This window comes from Pristis pectinata, chromosome 14, assembly GCF_009764475.1.
Source record: "Pristis pectinata isolate sPriPec2 chromosome 14, sPriPec2.1.pri, whole genome shotgun sequence".
In the NCBI taxonomy this organism is placed as follows: Eukaryota; Metazoa; Chordata; class Chondrichthyes; order Rhinopristiformes; family Pristidae; genus Pristis; species Pristis pectinata.
This window is the reverse complement of record NC_067418.1, coordinates 2033449-2056864: the sequence shown is the minus strand read 5'-3', so window position 1 is coordinate 2056864 and position 23416 is coordinate 2033449. Positions and strand designations below refer to the sequence as shown.

Here is a 23416-nt window from a genome sequence, read left to right as displayed (position 1 = left end):
TTTTATGGCCTCTATTGACACTATGTTTCAGCTACAAATAAAGCTCTAAAGTTGAATATTTTGTGATGAATATTCTAAACTTAAAACATGCCGACCGCTGAATATACAGTGCCTCTAAAGCTCATAACACTTAGTCAGCATACACAAGGAATTGCCCTAATCTTTTTTCCTTGTACTCGGTGTTTTTGATTTTAAATTGTCGATAAAGCCCTGAGTAAGTTCTGTAGCTGCCCAGAGAAATTCAACTGATGGATGTAAATGTTCCTTTTAAATGACTGGCATTCACCCAAACTTCCACCATGGCTACCCAGGGATCACCTACACAGCCTCCACCATCTCCAGGGAAACAGCAGCATGAGGTACGCAAGGAGATCTGCAGGATTCCAAACATTACTCGCAGAAAAATAGCATCTCCACCCCATTTAAACCATTTACTCATACACGACTGCAAGATCCAGCGCTGAAAGTTGGTGCATGGAAAATAATCTTTACTGCAATCAAATCTTGGGCTTCCTTGCGCAGTCTCTGCTGCTAACCACCAGTGTGATTTCTGCCCCTGCAGTCCCAGGAGGAATGGATAAACTTAGCAGGGAAGCAGCGAATAAAGGCTGATACATTACCCGCTGCCAAAGTGTTACCTCATCGCTCTACCTCAAATAAACTGTGCTCTGAAACTGCTTATCCATTAAACTGTTCCTCAGTCATAAAATGATACATGGGCAAGAATACAAGGAAGGAGCATTGTTATCACTGCTTCCTTCAGTAACTTATAACATACAATACATTCAGTTAAGATTTAAGATAAGATCTTTATTAGTCACATGTACATCAAAACACACAGTAAAATGCATCTTTTGCGTGGAGTGTTCTGGGGGCAGCCAGCAAGTGTTGCCACGCTTCCGGCAGTTACTCAGGTCTCAAAAAAGCCCAAGCAACAATTTTTTTAGATTTTTGCTTCATCAGTCCTGATGCAGGGTTTTGACCTGAAACGACGACAATTCCTTTCCTCCCACAGATGCTGCTCAACCTGCTGAGTTCTTACAGCAGATTGTTTGTTGCTCCAAGTTTCCAGCATTTGCAGTCTGTGTCTCTTTTTTAAAAATTAGCTAATCAAATTAAAAATTATTTAAAAATTGGCTAAAATGAGGGGACATAATTTTAAGGTGATTGGAGGAAGGTATAAGGGGGATGTCAGGGGTAAGTTTTTTACACAGAGAGTGGTGGGTGCATGGAACGCACTGCCTGCAGAGGTTGTGGGGGCAGCTACATTAGGGACATTTTAGATACTCTTAGATAGAGACATGAATGATAGAGAAATGGGGGGGGGGGGGCTATGTGGGAGGGAAGGGTTGGTTAGATAGATAAGATCTTTATTAGTACTTAGAGCAGGATAAAATGTCGGCACAATATTGTAGGCCGAAGGGCCTGTACTGTGCTGTAATGTTCTATGTCGTCTATGCGTGCTTTCTGGGGTTCAGAGGTTGCTTCTGGCTACCAATTAGAATCTCTAATAGGGTTATCCATCAGTTTTAATGGGGTTAACCCTGGAATTAGCTGGAATGGAAAAATGGCTCAATTGTGGAGTTAACAGCCACAGGCTGGAAACGATGGGTAACTGGCAAGGTGGAAGATGGCCAGTCATCTCACGATCGCTGCGACCAGGTCAAGTCACTTGATATTAAGGTCACGTCTAGCGTTACTGCAGTATTTCCAAATGTCTGCTTCACATTCAGTGTGACGCGAGGAGAAAATCACCTGGTCCCCACCAAGATCCAGAGTGAGCTCCTCCTCTAACATTGTGTCTGTCATGCAACTTAGAAATCTGCAGCAATACTTTGACAGAATACTTCACAGACTTGATGTTGATACACTGAAGTGTTGGGACATCAGGGTTCTGGGCTCTTGCAAGGAATGTACACAATGATTTTTATTAAGTGGATGGAACTACATTGAAACCAGATGACATGGAAATATGCCATGCAACCCTGAGCAGTATTTTCAAAGCAAGGTCACCTTCTGATTTTCTCATGGTGTACAAGAGAGATTCCAATCTTGGTGCATCGGCCTGATATGGGTTCAATCATCTGAAGAACAAAGTCTCGGCTCACTTCAATGTCCAAGTGAAGATTGATTGCACAAGTGAACTAACTGGCTGATAAACATATCCTGTATTAAATCAAGAATTGATTCTTTAACTTTGGTTAATTTGTGGTTTTGCATCATCATTTGGAGAGCCAAATATTGCCCTGGTGACAAGTATATATAAGATCTGATTAAATTTCAGACATACTGAATGCATGCTACCTTACCCTGTTGCTCCCAACTTTGAACATTGTTTTTTTTTAAAATGACATTGGTCCAGGATATTGGTGTCACCAGTAACCCCAGCATTATTGCCCATCCCTAACTGCCCTCGAGATGGTGGTGGTAAGCAGTCCATCTGGTGAAGTTACTCCCAGAGTGCTGTTAGGGACAGACTTCCAGAATTTATACACAGTGACGAAGGACCGGTGATTTATTTCGAAGTGCACGGCTTGGAGGGGAACCTGCAGGAGATAAGATTTCCACATGCCTGCTGCCCTCGTCCTTCTTAGTGGTGGAGACTGCACATTTCTGAGGCACTGTCAGAACAGCCTGAGCAAGTAAATGCAGTGCCTTTTGTGGATGTTACACTCAGGAGACACTGTGCACCAGTCGTGAAGAAAATGAATGTTTAGGGTGGTTGATGGGTTGCCAATCAAGTGGGCTACTCCATCCTGGATGCTGTCAAGTTTCTTGAGAGTCAATGGTACTGCACTCATCCAGGCAACTGGAGAGTATTCTATCACATTCCTGATGTGCCTCAAAGACAGTGGAAAGTCCCTGGATCACTCACCCAAGGGTACTCCATTTCTGGTCTGTGCTTGTAGCCACAGTATTCATGTGGGTAGTCCAGTTCCGTTTCTGGCCAATGGTGACCCCAGGACATATGGAGATGGGGGATTTGAGGACGGTAATGTCAGTGCCATGAAAACCTAAATACTGATGTTTCAGCCCTCAAAACTATAGTTCAATTCCCCTTCTCTAGGGAATGTCCATAGAGCAAATTCTAGCTGAACTTACTGCACTAGCACTTACAGGCAGAAGGTACCTGAAGGGACTATTCACAACAGGTGTCATGGCATTGACAAGAGCTTGTGGGGAGAAACACCATTTGGATCTGAATATCAGAGGGATAGGAAAAGAATAGTGTTTGAGAGCCATACTAAATGCTGCAGTCTTAGAGAACTTTAAAAGCTTGGATCCCTGTGGAAAGTTACGTACACAAAGGTAGGAACACAAGTTGAGAAAACTATTGCAGGCATAGAGGATCCTTGTCTTTATGGACAGTGGAGAAGAGCACAAGGCCAAGGAAGTTATGGCAAACATTTAAAGCAAAGTGGTTAGAACTCAGCTACAACTGCAGCTATTTCTGGGTATCCAACTTCAATGATTGCTGGAGAAGGTTTATTAAAATGGTCCTATGGACAAGAGACATCAGAGGTTGGAGAAGCTAGGATGTTCTCCTTTTAGGTGTTAATCAGTAGGATGAAGAAGACACCACTCCCACTGGCAGGTGGGTCAGTAACCAGAGAACACAGATGGAACGCAGCAAGACAAAATACCGCAGATGCTGGAAATATGAAACAAAAACAGACAATTCCATAAGTGCTCAGCAACTCAGGCAGCACATGTGGTAAAAGCAACAGGGTCAATGTTCCAGCTCAATGACTTCCATCAGAATGGATGAAGCTACTTGGCAAGAATTAGAGGCAGCACAAGAGAAATATTAGGAGTTTGAGAAGATTCAGTATATTACCAAATTTCTACAGATGTACGGTGGAGAGCATTTTGACTAGTTGCATCACAGTCTGGTATGGAGGCTCCAATGCACAGGATCACAAGAGACTGCAGAGGGTTGTAGACTCAGCCAGCTCCATCAACCCTCCCACCATCAAGGACATCTTCAACAGGCAGTGCCTCAAGAAGGCAGCATCCATCACTAAGGACCCTCACCTTCTTGGGACATGCCCTCTTCTCATTACTACCATCAGGGAGGTGGTACAGGAGCCTGAAGACCCACACTCAATGATTCGGGAACAGCTTCTTCCCCTCCGCCATCAGATTTCTGAACGGTCCATGAACACTACCTCATTATTCCTTTGTTTTTTGCACTATTTATTTACTTTTGTTATTTATAGTAATTTTGTGCTTTTGCACTGTACTGCTACCGCAAAACAACAAATTTCACATCGTCTAAGTCAGTGATAATAAATCTGATTCTGATTATTCCATAAGGGGTGATGACCAGGGATCCAATGGTTGAAAGGACTTTGAAAGATATTGTTGAATCAGCTTCTAAAATTGAAGAGGGAAAACTTCACAAGGAGGTTTTAGACATAATGTAGGCTGGATGTTCAGGGCAAGATTGAAGGAGTGCTTAACTACTGCAGTTCCTTTCTTTCTGAAGTGATTTATCAGCAGAGCATTCCAAAATGAAAATGCAATTTTAATTCAGGTTATTCCTCAACAATTATTTTGAAATTTAAACAATGGTGTTGCTTTCCCGACACCAGCGCAGGAAACTTACCCCCTGACTTGTACGGTTGAAAAATTTGATCAGGTCGCCTCGTTTCCAGCAACAAGTCAAACATATAAGATGACTTGACTCCACCCAGGAGCAGGCCCACAGGGGTATCCTCCTCTCCCTCATACGAACGCTCCAAGTAATCATGGAACTCATCATATTTGACCAGCCGGCAGCAATCTAGCGGAAGTACATCGTCCAGGTCCATGAGCTTCAAAATGGCAGAGAAACAGAAGTTATTATTTACTGTTAATGCACCATCAACTATGGTGGTGTAACATTCTCCGTGAACAGCCCAGCTGTCTTTGAGACAAAAAAAAAGAGAAGTTTCCCAAATGGAAATGGAATTTGGTTATTCTGCTTTTAAAAGAAAACAGCCCCTCTCTGATAGAAGATTGGTTAGTCCAAACTCTTTCCTCATCTTCATACCTTGTATGCTATCTCCACAGCTTCCTGTAATGTTCTGTCCTTGTGGACCTCCAGTTTGTTCTCCATCATGATCTGTCGCACGGGATGCATGCAGAACAGCTTTATCTGTGACAGAAAAATGGCACAAACCATTAGAGGATTGACCTACGTCACTCTCCTCTAACGCACTTAAATATCTCTCCCTTTGTCCAAGCTTTTAGTCAACTGCTCCAATATTTTCTTATGTGACTCAGGGTGAAAATTCTAGTTAATAATCACTTCTGTGAACAACCTTAGGATACTTTGTTATGTAAAAAGCATTACATAAAACTCAACACTGAGTCTAGACCCACGCCACCAAGTTTGATAATCCATGAAGATGAGCTGGCTTATCAAGCTGTCCAGTTATATCAAACCAAAGCCAAGATGGATGGACAAAATAGCATAGGTCTTGTCAGCAACACATACATTTACAGATCAAATATTTAGAAAAAATGTAGTTACAAATTCAAGAACAGGGATAAAGCCTTCGACACTGAAAACAGGCTGTTAGACATTTGTCACAGATGTCAGTGAAGGTGCAAAATAAACTGCCAGTGTGGAAGTATTTACACAGGAATAGGGCACACGGAATGGGGATTCAGTAATGCTTGCCTTGGCTGGTGCTGTCAAAGCCAAAACCTCCTCCACCCTATAGCTGTTCCGAGACCTTCCATTTCCTGCCTCTTCCACATCAACAGATCTCATCATTCCTCCATGCAGCTGCCTGGAATGTAAACCTGGAGGCGTCTCCCTGCTTCTCCCTCACGTACCCTTTTGATTTTCACTATATGTTAAACTCATTATTGTAATTGACTCTGGTCTCACAGCTCAAAGTACATCAATAGAAATGAGTAACTGCTAAAAGGGTTCTATTATTCCTTTCATACTTAATTGAAAGATTAGCATAAAGCTGCTGCCTTTAAACTGAAGCAAAGATGTTAAATTTGAAAGTGACTAAGTATATTACCTTGCATGTGTTGCGTTCAATTTCCTTCTGCCTTTTCTCTTGTTCTTCTGATTCTTTCTCCCTCTGGACCAGACGTTCAATGTGCTTTGGAAAATCATGCACCTCCAAGAACTCTACCAAAGAAGAAAAATTATGCTCTATACCCCAAACACGACAATAGCTACACATTCAAGATGCCCTTCTTATGGGCTTGCATTATGGGTCATTGTACAACAGTAATTGAAGGTTTTAAAGGATTACTCACTAAAACTAAGGGAGTGTGGGGAAGCAGTAAGTGAGCTGTGGAATAGGTCCCTGGATGGATGACACCTAAATCCTAGGTGCTGATAAAGAAGCTAGTGATGAACCTTGAAAGTGTTCTCGGGCACCAGTCTGCTGTAGTCTCTTCTGGCATATGGTGTTAAATTTCAGTTTGATAATGTGTAAAAAGCATGGGTGCCTTTGATAAAGGCAATATATAAATTTAGGTCACTTAAACGTTTGGATCACACACTTTATTGGTCTAAACAACCATTTTACAATTGCCATGCCCAGGCAATGCTGAGGACAACAAAATAGACATCCAAAAAAGTGAAGAGGAGGAGAATTTCCTTGGAGGTTGGAGAGAAATGTTAGAGGAAGTGATTCACAGGTTGGAAATCCTTAAGGAAATGAGTGAGCTGAACTCCCATAACAATGGAAATTATCAAACTCCAGAGACACGTCTACAGATTAGAAAAATGAAATTTCAATGCCAGTCTTTATGGAACAATCAAATATACGGCAAGGAGTATCCAGAGAATTTAACTGAAGAGAATCTTAGCTTGGGACAACTGCATCACTTCAGATGTGCAGCTCTGCAGCCAATAGTTCATTACTTTGGGAGGCCACAGATGTATGAGCACTGCAGAGGAAGGAAGCACCTTGCAAGACTTAAGAATGTGCCAAAGCACATTACAGTCTTGTAGACACTTTCTAAAATGCAGAGACTGTTGTAAAGCAGAAAGTGCAGTACCAAACCCGCAAACAGCAAGCTCACAAATAAAGCAATGGCAGTGATCAGATAATACGTTTTCAAGGTGGCGAGTGACAAATATTGGCCCAAACACTAAGAATTCCCCTGCTCTACTCCAGTTAGTTGCATGGGTTCATTTGTGTCTACCAAAAGAGGGAACGAAGGCCTCCTTTTAATATCACATCTGAAAAACACCTTTTCATTACATAATTCAATCAAATATCTGTCCAGTTCAGCCAAAAGTTTAGGGTATCCATAATTCACATTTCCATTCTTAGAGGTTGACAAGTGCCTGAATGAAGAGGGCATAAAATCGTGTGATTCTGATCAAGGACAGCACAAATGTGGATATCCATCCATGGGCAAAGATTAAACTAGTGTGATATAATGGAAAAACATTTAAAGAATATCTTTTCTGCAAACACCAATAAGAGTAACACGATGCTGTGGTGAAACTTTTCACCTGCATAAAATAAATTCACTCACTTGCATTCCTCGTGGACTCCCTTTGTCTGTAAATTAACATATACGCATTGGTTGAGCTGGTGAGAGAGAAGGTTCAGCTGTTAACCACACTATTCTCAGCTCAGAATTTGCCACATTAGCTAACGGATAACTTTCCAGCTTGATCCCTTACTAAATATCTATACACACACCAAATGCACATTTGTTTAGGCTCGTTTTGAATTCCTTACAAATGATCTCAGAAATATAAACTGCCACAGCAGAATACCACACACCATTAGAATAGGAAAACATAGGCACGCATAGCTACAGTGAGGCAAATGTGCTTAGAACACTATACGCAAAGATGCGTTTCACTGTGTTTTGATGTACGTGTAACTAATAAAGAAATCTTATCTTAAATGGATGATGACATTAAGGTAACTATATTACTGCAGCCGCCTCATATTTTCACTATGTACAAGACTTTAGTGACTCAAAAGGAGAAGGGGTTTTGGTTGTGAAATCAGAGAATCTCTCTCAAATCCCAGGGTGACAATGGCTCACACGAGGGGGCATAATTTTAAGGTGATTGGAGGAAGGTATGGGGGGGATGTCAGGGATGTTTTGTTTTTACACAGAGAATGGTAGGTGCGTGGAACGCACTGCCGGCAGAGGTTGTGGGGGCAGACACATTAGGGACATTTAAGAGACTCTTAGACAAATGAATGATAGAGAAATGGAGGGCTATGTAGGAGGGAAGGGTTAGATAGATCTTAGAGCAGGATAAAATGTCGGCACCACATTGTGGGCCGAAGGGCCTGTACTATGCTGCAGTGTTCTATGTTCTACTTACTTAGCAAGTGATAGAAATTACAAAAGTAGTTATATATTTTTTTAAATGTCCAGAAAATAAGTAGCCATTTTCTTCAAGTTTTCTAAAAGAGAACAAATAAGACAGATAGAAAGAAATATATTCCTGCTGACTGGGGAGACAATGAATGGGAGGCAAAGTCTCAAACCTAAAGTCAGACCTTTCCAGAGTGAAATTTGGAAATACACCACAGAACAAAGAGTTGTTAGATTTAAAATCTGACACTGGTTAACAAAAATTAATGCTATTAAGAGCAACAAAGATATCTTCATTAGTCACATGTACATCGAAACACACAGCAAAATGCATCTTTGTGTAGAGTGTTCTGGGGGCAGCCCGCAAGTGTCACCAACATAGCATGCCCACAACTTCCTAACCCGTATATCCTTGGAATGTGAGAGGAAACTGGAGCACCCAGAGGAAACCCATGCAGACACAGGGAGAACGTACAAACTCCTTACAGACAGCAGCCGGAATTGAATCCGGGTCGCTGGCGCTGTAATAGGGTTACGCCGACCACTACATTACCATGCAAGGAAATGATAGCTCTATGGAGTTTGGTTGAAAAAAATCAGCCACTGAATGCTAGAACAGGCTTGAAGGTTTAAACAGTCTTCTCATATTAACCAGAAGGAGAAAATTTAATATAAAACAAAATTCCCAACCACTATTTTAATTGCTAATTGGAAGCAGTGAAGGCAGAATCATTTTTAATAGCTGTTATTTAGGAATGACAGATGTGTTTAAAGGGAATATTTAAAATACGCAGAAAGGCAGAGTAATAGGTCCCAGTGGATAGCTGTTAGATCAGAGTAAGCAAAGCTTTCAAGTGGCCACATAAGTAGAAAGGGTGGTAAAGGAGAAGTATGACATGCTGTATTTCATTGGTCGGGGCATTGAGTACAAGAGTCAGGAAGTCACGTTGCAGCTGTATAAAACTTTGGTTAGGCCGCACTTGGAATATTGTGTTCAGTTCTGGTCACCCCATGATAGGAAGGATGTGGAGGCTTTGGAAAAGGTTTAGAAGAGGTTCACCAGGACGCTGCCTGGATTAGAGGGTATGAGCTATAAGGAGAGGTTGCACAAACTTGGCTTTTTTTTCTCTGAAGCCTCGGAAGCTGAGGGGAGACCTGATAGAAGTTTATAAAATAATGAGAGACATAGATAGGGTAGACAGTCAGAATCTTTTCCCCAGAGTAGAAATGTCAAACACTAGAGGACATGCATTTAAGATGAGAGGGGGATAGCTTAAGGGCGATATGGGGGCGTTTTTCTTCTTTTACACAGAGAGTGGTAGGTGCCTTCAACACACTGCCAGGGGTAGTAGTGGAAGCAGATACGACAGTGGCATTTGAGAGGCGTTTAAATAGACAAATGAATATGAAGGGAATGGAGGGATATGGATCATGTGTAGGCAGCAGAAATTTAGTGTAATTTGGCATTGTGTTCAGCACAGACGTCGTTCCTGTGCTGTACCGTTATGTTCATGGAACAGGGAGAAAGCAGCCAACAACTTCACGGTCACATTGTCTGATGTTAATCACCACACACCTTGGCAAACATTTTTCCTGCAGATGCTAGAAATCTGAAGCGGAAACAGAAAATGCTGGAAAAACTCAGGCAGTATCTATGGAAAGAGAAACATAGATGCTGCCTGACCTACTAAGTTGATCTAGCATTTTCCGACTTTTTAATTTTTTTTAATTTAATGATAAAATTAACTCAAGCTTTTACTTGGTTTCTTTTGTTAAAAGTTCCATCATGAGGCATTGACTTTTAAAGGACTTCCTTCAGAAAAGCTTAAAAAAGGGACTGCTGTAAAGTGGTGAAAACCAACAAAACTGCTAGATGCTGGAAAACTGAGGAAGGATCCCCGATCTGAGACTTTGACTCCGTTTCCATTCTCTGGCCTGCTGAGTACTCACAGCATTTTCTTTTTTTGCTATAAGGTGGTGATTTGGTCACCATCAAATATTAACTTATGGTATTTATGCAAGAACAGTAAAAGGATGCATCATGTCTTGGTACGGCAACTGCTCTGCCCGGGACCACAAGAAACTGCAGAGAGTTGTCCATCACACAAACCAGCCTCCCCTCCATTGACTCCATCTACACTTCTCGCTGCCTCAGTAAAGCAACCAACATAATCAAAGACCCCACCCACCCCGGACATTCTCTTGTCTCCCCCCTCCCATTGGACAGAAGACACAGAAATACACACTACTAGGCTCAAGGACAGCTTCTATCCTGGTGTTATCAGACTCTTGAACGGTCCTCTTGTACAATAAAGATGAACGATCTCTCAGTCTAGCTTGTCACGGCCCTTGCACCTTACTGCCTGCCTGCACGGCACTCTCTCTGTAATTATAACACTACATTCTGTTGTTGCTATGCCCTTTGTATTTCCTCGATGTACTAATGTTTGGAATGATCTGCCTGAATGGCATGCAACGTTTTTCCACTGTATCCCAGTACACAGGACAACAATAAACCAATTACCAAATTAAGTGACCAGTGAAATATTGATAAAATTCCACGTCACAGAATTGGAACTTGACGTCCTCTCCTGTGATCAGCCTGAGCTACTCATCTCACCTCTTGACCTTTTGCTGATCAGTAACTCTGATCACTGGTTATCAACCTTCCAATCACTGAAAACAGCACATCTTTATTTCCTCGATCAAAACCATATACGTTTGAACACCTCCATCAAATCTTCTCTTAATGGAGATCTGCTCACGAGGAGCACAATCCCAGCTTCTCCAAACCCTTAACATAACCAAGGTCCAACCTCCGAGACCAATATCAGTTATGCATCCTCTCCAAGTCCTCCTTACCCTTCCTGACATATGGGGCCTTCAGCTGATGCTGCAGCGTATAAATGTTCAGCATCACCTCCTTCATTTTGCATTCCACCTTTCCATTCAAAAAGTCAAGGATCATTCATATTCATTAACAGACTCAACTATCCTCCTACCTCTAAAAATGTGTCTTTGCATCTCTAGGTCTCTTTTCCTACACTCCCTTTAAACCTGTACTTTCCATTAAATGATTACTTTGCACTTTTCCAAATTAAATTTCATTTGCCATATGTCAATTCACCTGTACATCTGTGTCCTTCTAAAGGCAAGTAATGTGGCAGTTAATCTGTGCACGAGCGACACACAGCAACAGGAAAGTGACTGGAAAATCCTCTATTGGTTTTGTGGCCTGAAGCATAAGCACGAGCTGAGAAACAGGGGAGAACGCCACTGCTCTTCAAATAGCACCATGGTACCTTTTATGTCCAAATGAGGAGCTGACAGGGGCCCTTAGCATCTGAAATTAAAAGCAGTGTGGCTCTCTTCCAGTGCTGCACTACTGCCAGCACAGATATATCCTCAACACTGAAGTATCTGATTTTATTAAATTCTTGGGTCTACATTACAAAGATAGGAGAAAAACCTCTGCTTAAGAAAATAAATTACTCTGTTTACAAGTAATATTATTTATACAGCTGCACAACAGACTGCATGAGCAAGACCATTATGATTAATCATTATGTCTAAACACAAGTCTAAAGACAAGAATAAAATATTAAGCTTTCAGATAAGCAACTTAATTTTAAAATTCTCACTCAAAAACTTCACCTTTTCATGGCCTAGATGTATCCATTACAGCAGAGGCGAGTTTAGGTCACAAAATTAACATAGCCCAAAGCCTTTCATAGGAGTGTTATCAAACAAAATGTGGCAGTGAAGCAAAAAACAAAGAGCTAGAGGAATTGAGTGGGTCAGGCGGCACCTGTGGAGGCAGAGGGATGGTCGAAGTTTTGGGTTGGGACCCTGCATCAGGACCAGGACCAACTGAAAATTACAGCATCTCCTATCTCAAAATTTGTCACTCAGAGAAGTATTGGGCAAGTGATCAAAGTGTTGGTTTAAGTATCAGGTTTTAAGAAATGGCAATGGAGGTGAAGGGATTTAGGGATTCCAGACCTTAAAGCTGTGGCCACCAATGATGGAGTGATAACACTCAGGAATGATCACGAGGTCAGAACTGCAGGCCCATATTGTGAGTTTGGAGGAGGTTACTGAGATGGAGAAGAGTGAAACCATGGGGAGATTTTAAAAGCTTTCTAAGTATTGAGGAACTGCAGGGGAACAGACAGATTTTCAAAAGTGATCAAAAGCTATCTCCCACAAAGCTGTTAAGACTGGGATCAAATGAAAATTTTAAAATGGAGACACAAGAGACTGCAGATGCTGGAATCTGGAGCAACACATACAGCACTTGAGTTACTCAGCAGGTCAGGCAGCATCTGTGCAGGGAAATGGACAGCTGATGTTTTGGGTCGAGACTCTTCATTTGGACTGAAGGATCTTGACCTGAAATGTTGACTGTTCATTTCCCTCCACAGATGCTACCTGATCCGTTGAGTTCCTCCAGCACTTTGTGTGTAGCTGAAAATTTCAAAACTAAAATTAAGTATTGATAGGTCAGGGATTGCGGGAACAAAGCAGATAAATGGTGTTAAGAAATTCCTACTGATCTTATGGTTCTTGAAAACTGAAACCAAGGCAATAGTTTACTGCTACAGAATCTGCCAATGTTAATATTTACATCCAACAGTCCCAAAGGTCCTCAGTGAATAATGTTTAGTGTGTGCCGTGTAGTCACCTAGCAAAGGCGCTTGAGTAATAACCTCTGGTCACTGGAGAGCCGCCGTATGTTTTCCTAATATCATCTTGAGTAATCTGTAAGGAAAATAGTTTCATTATTAGATCCAATTAAAGTAACCCTGAAATAGAACATACAACACGACAGCGCAGTACAGACCCTTCGGCCCACAACATCATGCCGACATTTTATCCTGCTCTTAGATCTATCCTTCCCTCCCACATAGCCCCCTGTTTTTCTATCATTCACGTGTCTAAGAGTCTCTTAAATGTCCCTAATGTACCTGACCCCACAACCTCTACCGGCAGTGCGCTCCACGCACCCACCACTCTCTGTGTTAAAAAACCTACCCCTGACATCCCCCTTATATTTTCCTCCAATCACCTTAAAATTATGTTCCCTCGTGTTAGCCATTGTCGCCCTGGGAAAAAGTCTCTAACTGTCCACTTGATCTAAGCCTCTTATCATCTTGTACACCTCTATCAAGTTACCTCTCATCCTCCTCCTCTCCGAAGAGAAAAGCCCTAGCTCGCTCAACCTATCCTCATAAGACATGCTCTCTAATCCAGGCAGCATCCTGGTAAATCTCCTCTGCATCCTCTCTAAAGCTTCCACATCCTTCCTATAATGAGGTGACCAGAACTGAACACAATACTCCAAGTGTGGTCTGACCAGAGTTCTATAGAACAACATCACCTCACGGCCTCTTGAACTCAATACCCCGACTAATGAAGGCCAACACTCCATACTGAAATCTGGATATTCAGTGTTACTTGTCACGTTTGGAAACTGCTTTAACTTAGCAATTCTTTTTTACATTTTAAGAAATCTTCGATGAAATGTCTATGATATAAGTGTATATTTATAACATATTTCAACAGCAATAACTTAACTAGATAAGGTCCACGTACACGATAGATACTGAAGGAATGAGGGAAATGGGGTTAGTTCAAGAAAATGGCGCTCTGCTAAAAGATTAGCCATGATCGTAATGAACGTCAGAACAAGCCCAAGGGACAAAATAGCCAATTTGTGTTTCTGTTCTTATATATTTCCCTTAAAAATGCCACCATCTAAATAATCAAACTCAGCAATGTTTTTCTTCCCCTGTTGTTCATCACTTTCATTTACAAAATGAATTCTAAACACCAAGAGTAGGAAACAACTAAATTTCACACCCAGTCAACAACCCTAAACATTCATTCCCTCCACCACTAGTGCAGTGGTTGTAGTATGGACCACCTACAAAATGCACTGCAGTTACTCACCCAGGATACTCCCAACTCAACTCCCAACCACCAAAGACCTGCAGTTCCCCTCCATGAACACCCAGAAGCACTGCAGCAGCACCATCACCAAAAGGCTTAAATCAACAGCTCACTGCCACCATCTCATGGACTGTTAGGGATGGGCAACAAATGCTGGCCTTCCCACATCACCCAGATCCAATAAAGTGAATTTAAATAAAATTCCTTCTTGCTTCTCTACAGAAGTATCGATTTATTTGCATTGAGGTTTGCTTTTAAATAAGTAGCCATCATCTCAACAACACTTGTACAGGACTTAATACATCATAGTGCTTCACTGGGGCAAAAATCAAAACAAAATATCACTCTGCAGCATTAGGAGACATTGGGACACCAAAAGCTCTATTAGAGAGGTAGGAAGGTCTAGGGAGGGAGTTTCAGAACTTAGGACATTGGCAGTTCTATCAATGGCGGAGCTATTAAAACCAGGAGTGTTTGATGTGCCAGAGATGGAAAAGTGCCTACATGGGTAGAGGAGATTACAGAGAAAGGGAGCAGGTCTGGACCAATGGATACAGGTGACAGCTAGCAAGCAGCTTACAGAGACGGAAGGGAATGAGAGATTAGCTGATAGCTAAGAAACAACAGATGGAACAGGAACGACAGTAGTTTTGGGAAAAAGACGAGGGGGACTCAAAAATCAGACCAAGTATTGCTCCACTGATACACTGTTGTATAAGGCACACTCTGAAACAGATCTCATTGCTTACTTACCCTGCTCACGTGCTGATCATTGAAACTATACCACTGTCCATCACTGAATGATTTAATACAGGCGTAGTAATGTCCTCCAGCGGCACTCCCCGAATGAACCATAACTGAGAAGAGTTCGTAAATCCAGCCACTCTGAAAGTAAAACACAATGGAAAAAATAGGAAGTAACAGGCAGCACAGTAGTGTAGCGGTCAGTGTAACGCTATTACAGCGCAAGCAATTGGGCTTCCAATTCCTGCCACTGTCTGTAAGGAGTTTGTACGTTCTCCCCATGACTGCTCCGGGTGCTCCAGTTTCCTCCCACATTCCAAAGATGTATGGGATAGTAGGCTAACATGGATATAATCGGGCAGCGCGGGCTCGTTGGGCCGGAAGGGCCTGTTACTATGCCGCATAAATAAAGTTTTAAAAAAACCTTAAATAACCATAGTTATAAGCTGGCTTTCATAGAATCAGAGTGTGATACAACAGCACAGGAAGCAGCCATTGCCTGTGCTGGTTATTAGAAAGAAGAATCCAATTAGTCCCAATCCCCTGAACTTCCCCAGAACCCCTTTAGGCAATTCATTCCAAACAGCAGCACAAAGCAGAATTCTCATCATCCCTCTCACTTCCACCAATCACTTTAAATCTGTATCTCCTGGTTACCAACCCTTCTGCTGCTGGTTTCAGTTCCACTTTACTTGCTCTGTGAAAACCCTTTAATATATAACAAAACCCTACAGTATTTTAGGCACAATTTTAAAACCATGGATGAGTGAACTACTGCAACACCACTGAGTGCATGTGGTTTTCATGGACCTTTGCAAGTACTGGGTACTCTCCCAGGGTCCTCTGTTATACTCCCTGGAATTCTGAGAGCAGCAGCTACTGAGTGTAGTCATTGTGAAACACTTAAAATATCAAAAACAATGCTGCAACCGTACGAAACATTGGTTAGACCGCACCTGGTGTGCAGTTCTGGTCACCACACTACAGAAAGGATGTGGCAGCATTCCAGAAAGTGCAGAGGAGATTCACCAGGATGTGGCGTGGAGTGAAGGGCTGTAGTTATAAGGAGCAACTGGATAGGTTGGATTTATTCTCACTGGAACACAGTGGGGTAATGTTATAGAGGTTTATAAAATTATAAGATATATTATAGGATAGCTAGAGCCTTGGAGCAGGGTAGTCTAGAACTACAGGGCATAGGGTTTTAAGGTGAGGGGGAGAGATTTAAAGGTGATCTGGGGTAAGTTTTTCCACTGAGGGTGGTGGTTATCTGGAACGAACTGCCAGAGGTGCTGGTAGAGGCAGATAGAAATACAACATTAAAGAACATTTGGATGGGAAAGGCATACAGCGATATGGGCCTAATGCAGACAAGTGGGATTAGTGTCGATACAAGGGGCTATTTCTGTGCTGTACAATGCTATGATTCTATCAATGCACTAATAAATATAGAAAAGAAAAATATGCAGTAGGAATCTCTTGCAACACTGCATTCATTTTACAGACCCTGCTGCCATAACTTCTCTGCACCAGGGTTTTTATAGCTGGAGCACATCTTCCACTCCCTTTAAACACCAATACTAATCGCTACCTTTAGTTGATAAAGACTTTTTTTTTTGCAAAGAGGTCAGAAACCAAATATTGTCATAACGTGCAACTACTTATAAAAGATTTACATAAGGACCAGAAAGGCACTTATCCAAGTTTGCCAATGGCAGAACTGCAAATAGTGCAGATGGAAACATTCAATTAGAGGGGAATATTGGTGGACGTGGGCAAAATGGTAGCAGATGAATTTCATTTAGGTACATGCAAGGTCATTCACAGGAAACAAGTGCTTTCTGAATGGTGTAACGGCATAAGGTTTAAGGACTTTGACGAGAGTGTCAACACAAAGATTAAAATTTTACAGACAACAAAAAAAACAAAGCACCTCATTATAGCTCTGGCCTTCAAATTCCAAATGCATCAGGTCATGTTTATCTGGATTAAACTCCATCTGCCATTCTCAGACCATTTCATCAACACATTTAGAAAGAACTGGAATTTCAAACCCATTGAAATAAACCCCAGAGCAATGTCACTGATCATACCATGTACCTTTTCGTTCCCTGCCTTTGATGTTTTATCACCAGCACTGTTGTTGTCCAGGCAGATCCCTTCATCCACAACATCATCGTTTGAGAAGTCATTGCTCAACTGATCACTGTGACAACTCCCTTCATTTTCAGCACCGCTATCCGTGCAGCTTTCGGTCTGAGGAGATTTCTGTGAAAGCAAAATGTCCTGGATAGATCACAGAATTAGCCTGATATAAAAACAAAAAATGCTCAGTAGGTCAGGTAGCATCTTTGGCGAGAGCTCAAGCTATCATCACAACTTTCATCAAAATTAGCCTGATGACATCTTGTACATCCTCCTCTCCCAATTCCCCCCTTCCCATCTCTCTTCCTGTTCTCCCCCTCCCTTAGGTTTGATTCCGTAATTCCCTTCTTCACCTACCCAACTCCTACTCCCGCTAGAAACAAGAGACTGAAGATACTGGAACCTGGAGAAACAAACAGTCCACTAGAGCAACTCAGCAGATCAAGCAGCATCTGTGGGAGGAAAGGAATTGTTAACGTTTTGGATTGGAACCCTGTATAATGCAGGGTTTAGATCCAAAATGACAACAATTCCTTTCTTCCCACAGATGCTGCTCAACATACCGAGTTCCTCCAGCAGACTGCTTGTTGCTCCTACTCCCCGACGTTTGGTGGTTGTCTGGCTTAGCATTCACTCTTAAGTGTTCACACTCCTGGCAGGTGCCTTGGGAAGCTCTTTTGCATTCATCACCAAACAAAGACACATTGTGCATCCAAGCGAAGTGATTTAGGTGGAGCAAAGGCATTGTATTGTTATGCCTAAGTAACGTGTTATCCCAAGAGGGGCAATACTGCAGTAGTCATGATGCTCATCAAAAAACCGAGTGTGTCATATTGTGGGGATTGAATTCACTAAATCTGAAAAGAAAACAGAAAATGATGGTAAAAAGTTCGAAGCAGATGCTAGCCAAGTATTCTAGCACTTTCTGCTTTTATTTCAGGCTTCCAGCATCCATTTGTTTTGTTCAATAAATTCATTTCATTGTAAGCTGGTGGCAAGAGCTGGTAAATTGGTTTATTACGTCACATGTACCGAGGTACAGTGAAACACTGTTTTGCCTGCCATCCATACAGATCATTTCATCACATCAGCACATCAAGGTAGTACAAGGGAAAATAATAACAGAATGCAGAATTAAGTGTTACAGAGAAAGTGCAGTGCAGGCAGACAATAAAGGTACAGGGCCATAACGAGGTAGATGATGAGGTCAAGAGTCCATCTTATCGTACTAGAAAACCATTCAATAGTCTTATAACAGCGGGATAGAAGCTGTTCTCGAGCTTGGTGGTACGTGCTTTCAGGCTTTTGTATCTTCTGCCCGATGGGAGGGGGGAGAAGAGAGAATGTCCGGGTGGGTGGGGTCTTTGACTATGCTGGCTGTACAGAGGCACCTACCGATTTACTGCCATCCTGAGCCACACACAGCTCCGTCCCACTCTTCATGGCTAATAAAACCTTGGTTCTGAGGAACTATTCAGCTGGTCTGCTTCTGTGCACACAGTCCCTGGTGTCAGGAATGCATCCATTTCCTTTAAAAGTTGCTTTGAATTTGCTTCCAACAGCATCTTCAGGCTTTCATTTTGTGACTAAAATGCTATTCAATTGTCAGGATAACCAGAAGCAACCAATAAACAAATTCAAATGGCACCCACATCCTGGAGAGGACAGGGTGCACTAAAATCCAGTGATGTATTTAAGCAGGCTGCAAAAAACACTGATTCGCAAGATATGGTATGTTTAAAAAATAATGAATTGATTGAACACTAGATCAAACCTCCAATTTGCCTAACTATTGTTGGCTGAACGTGTGTGATTAATTCGGTCATAAACATCCACAACTTCTCCATTCTGTTTACTGAGGATTCTTGGCTCAAGAATCCACTACCTGGATACAGAATCCCAATGTTTACTTCAAGACAAACTGTTTGCTCCAACAAGTCAGCACTATGTGAGGTGGTTCTGGCTAATCTACTTCCCTGCTTCTGCTACTTAACCAGCAACCTTTTACATATTGCAACTGACAATCTCTCCACCACTACCGCAGCTGTACATTCCTGGCGCTACCACATGTTGTTTTAAGTTTTCCATGTGTCACTTTTGGATCTTTTGCCAATCACTTCCATTCTCCACCCCCTACTTCTGCACTCCTCTGCCTACGTCATTTGTGTTCTTAAATACCTCTCTTAAATCTTGCAATCTCCCCCAGTTCCAAGGATAAGCAGCACAGATTCTCTAGCCTGTCACATAACTGAAGCCTGCATCCCTGGAATCATTGGCAAATCCTCTCCAAAGCTTTCCTGAAGTCCAGTACCCAGAAGTGGACACGACGCTCCACCTGTAATGGTTCATCATGACTTCCTTACTCTTGTTTTCTATGGCTATTCATGGGGCTGTTTCTTTGTAACCATTCCTCCACCTACACTGCCCGCTGCTCTTGCTCCTCTGGTTTATACTACCTCATTCTTCCCACCAAAAGGCACCATGATTCTCAGCAGTCATCTGCCACCTATCTTCCCACTCCACCACTGTCTATATCTTCTTCAAGTCTATTATTCAAGAATTGGCTTGCCTGTAGAAAGCAGAGGGTTGTGGTGGAGGGGGTGCATTCAGATTGGAGGGCTGTGACTAGTGGTGTCCCACAAGGATCGGTCCTGGGACCTCTGCTTTTCATGATATTTATTAATGACGGATGAGGGGGGTGGAAGGGTGGGTTGGCAAGTTTGCAGACGACACAAAGGTTGGTGGTGTGGATAGTGTGGAGGATTGTTGAAGACTGCAGAGGGACATTGACAGGATGCAGAGCTGGGCTGAGAAGTGGCAGATGGAGTTCAATCCAGAGAAGTGTGAGGTGGTACACTTTGGAAGGACAAACTACAAGGCAGAGTACAAGGCTAATGGCAGGATTCTGGGTAGTGTGGAGGAGCAGAGGGATCTGGGGGTCCATATCTACAGATCACTGAAAGTTGCCACACAGGTGGATAGGGTAGTTAAGAAAGCTTATGGGATGTCAGGATCGAGTTTAAGAGCCGTGAGGTAATGATGCGGCTCTACAAAACTCTGGTTAGACCACACTTGGAGTACTGTGTTCAGTTCTGGTCACCTCATTATAGGAAGGATGTGGAAGCATTAGAAAAGGTGCAGAGGAGATTTACCAGGATGCTGTCTGGTTTAGAGAGTATGCATTATGAGGAGAGACTAAGGGAGCTACGCTTTACTCTTTGGAGAGGAGAACGATGAGAGGAGACACGATAGAGGTGTACAAAATATTAAGAGGAATAGATAGAGAGGACAGCCAGCGCCTCTTTCCCAGGGCACCAATGCTCAATACAAGAGGGCATGGCTTTAAAGTAATGGAAGTTCAAGGGAGATATCAGAGGAAGGTTTTTTACCCAGAGAGTGGTTGGGGCATGGAATGCGCTGCCTGGGGTGGTGGTGGAGGCTGATACATTGGTTAAATTCAAGAGCTTGCTAGATAAGCATATGGAGGAATTTAAAATAGAGGAATATGTGGGAGGAAGGGGTTAGATAGTCTTAGGAGAGGTTTAGAGGTCAGCACAACATTGTGGGCCGAAGGGCCTGTATTGCGCTGTACTGTTCTATGATTCTATGATTACTATCCTCAAGTTTACTAAAGTTTCAATTTTTTTGTCATTGTGAATTAGGAAATTGTGCTCTGTACATTCACGCCAAATCATTAATGCATCTTAAGAAAAAAAAAGTGGTCCTAATACTAACCTCTGGGACACTCCACAATAAACTTCCCTCCAGTCCAGAAAAGAAACTTTTCACTATTGCTCTTCATGGAGATCTTTAATTTCCCCTCCATTTCTTTACATGGAAGTTACCTAGACTGTAGCCGAAACACACTTTAAAGCCTCCCATTATTCAATGGCAAGTTTTGATTCCAATTTAACTGGGCCAGCTCATCTCTCTTTTTAGTTATTTTCTCAACAAATGCACTGTTGAATTAAACCAAGCCCTCAGGCAAAAAAAAATCAAATAACCACCTCTGCTGTCAATATTTGTCACAGCTGCCAGAAGGCAAAAGAGGCAGCTGATCTGAAGCTACTGCATTCTATTATTCACAATCTAGCCAATTGCTACAACACTGAAGCAGCGGTAATAGAAGGAATGAAGAAGCAACCGACAGGCAGCATGCACCAGCGTAGAGGGAAACAGAGCTAACATTTTGGAGCAACAATTCTGATCAAAGGACATCACTCTGAAGCATTAACCCTTTCTCTTCTCGAGAAGTTTTCTGACCTGCTGAGTGTTTCAGCACCTGCAGCACTTTGTATTTAGTGAGGGCGGGCCTCTTTACTCCACCTGTTACTTAACTAATCTCTACAGGGAAGTGTAATTGTTGGAACTGGTCAGAACCACAAAGGTCAGCCCAAGTTGGGCATGGGAAGCTTGGAGACTGCGGGGAACTTGCAAATTTCCAGCTATGTACCAGAAAAAGGGATAATACTTGTTACGCATATGTTATATAGAACTGAGAAAAATCAACCCACAAATCTACATTGGTGCTAATGCTCTGGGTCTCCTCTCGTCACTCTGTCTCACCCTATCAACAACTCTTTCTATTCATTACAGAATATACTGGAAACACTCAGGTCAGGAAACATCTGTGGAAAAAGAGACAGAGTTACTGTTTCAGATTAAAGACCTTTCTTCAGCCTGAAACAATAACTGTATTCCTCTTTCCACAGATTCTGCCCGACCTGCTGAAGGTTTCCAGCAGTTTATTTTTGTTTCAGATTTCCAACATCTGCAATGTTTTGATTTACTTTCTATTCCTTTCTCTATGCTGATCTAGCATTTTGTAAAATTAATCTACACCGTTTGCTTCAGAGCTAACATTTACTGGCAAGTCTCTCCAATAAAGAACATATCCAAGATCCACCACATTACATCTATTCACAAACTCAATTTAGCTTAAGTCCTCCAAAAATTTTTGTTAACAATCACCATAATTTTCATGAAGCCACCTGTTTGTTGTTATCTCAGTTCCTGATATATGCAAAAAATATCATCTGTGGTGGTTTTATAAAGACAGAGGTATACAGAACAGAGCGCTGACTATCAAGCGCCAGTGTTGCACTAATCTTCCCTAACCTATTTTATCCCCATCACATTCCCTTCAACACCTTCCAGGTTCTACCAATCATCTGCACAAGGGACAAGTTATAGCAGATAATTAACCTACCAACTCTCAGATCTTTGGGATGTGTGGGGGAGGGGGAAGGCGGTGGGTGGAACCAGAGCAGCCAGGAGGTCACAGGGAGAACATGCGAACTACACACAGACAGCACCTATCAGGATTGAACCTGGGTCACTGGAGCAGTGAGGCAGCAGCTCTATTACTTGCACCACTGCATCATCCTTTCTTCAAAGCCTTCACCTGGATAAAAGGACGACACCACATGCAGCATCAACACAGCTCTCGTTTAATGGCCTGAATGCTCACAAGATTGGGGAGCTCTAAATATGCCCATCTTCTACAAGTTCTGTTACTCATCCAACATCCAGTGAAATATCATTGTTTGTGTGAACTTGCTCTGTAGAAGCCGACTATTGCATTCCAACAATACCAGACTGCACTTCAAAACTACATCAACTGCCCTCAGATATCACAAGACTTTGATAAAATGTTAAATAAATGTAAACCCTGTGCACCTTTACTGCTTTCATCTAACTTTCCTGCCACTTTTGCAACTGGCAGCTGAATCAGGAACTCAGAAAACCGTTCTGTTGTATCTAATAAGTGGATCTTAAACAGTGTTTAACTTACTTCCTCTTCCACATCAATGAAAGGACTCATGTCCAGCTCGGCTGGAAACGTCATCCGATCATTCAGCTTTATCCTGTGCATTGTGGTGTAGTCAAAATCAAACCGCTTCAGCTGCAGAGTCAGCAGGTATGGGAAATGAAGGAACTTCAGTCCCTGCAAGGAAACAAGACCACAAATCAGATTTTGTAATTCTAAATGCACTGACAAATTTTCATCGCCAGAAGCAATTTACCTTGCGGGCATCACATTTTTTCTTGCAGCGTTCACAGAAGTATTGGTTGGGGCCATCCAGAGTCTCAGGCTGGACAAATGCTTGCAAAGCTTCTTCCTGGAATAAGAGAACAGGCAAAAAAAAAAACACATCAGCACACCAACAGCTAACTGTATTCCAATCACTCATTCCTTCAACAACAATTTTAGATTTGCAGGACGTTGAAGGGAAAAGATTGTGTACACAGCTTGTTTCAATGA

At 42.2% G+C, this 23416-nt stretch overlaps 1 protein-coding gene across 4 annotated transcripts in view; it reads right to left on the bottom strand.

Annotated features, from left to right (window-relative positions):
- Positions 1 to 23416, bottom strand: part of usp47 (ubiquitin specific peptidase 47) — a 151263-nt gene that overhangs the window by 47336 nt on the left and 80511 nt on the right. For all 4 annotated transcript variants that reach the window (XM_052028850.1, XM_052028849.1, XM_052028846.1 and 1 more), the window contains exons 9-17: positions 23178 to 23273; positions 22946 to 23098; positions 17107 to 17274; positions 15016 to 15147; positions 12995 to 13071; positions 7504 to 7559; positions 6024 to 6136; positions 5036 to 5140; positions 4610 to 4817 (exon numbers count right to left, since the gene is read on the bottom strand). In XM_052028850.1, coding sequence (XP_051884810.1) covers positions 4610 to 4817; positions 5036 to 5140; positions 6024 to 6136; positions 7504 to 7559; positions 12995 to 13071; positions 15016 to 15147; positions 17107 to 17274; positions 22946 to 23098; positions 23178 to 23273 — 1108 coding nt within the window. The remainder of the gene's footprint in view (positions 1 to 4609; positions 4818 to 5035; positions 5141 to 6023; positions 6137 to 7503; positions 7560 to 12994; positions 13072 to 15015; positions 15148 to 17106; positions 17275 to 22945; positions 23099 to 23177; positions 23274 to 23416) is intronic.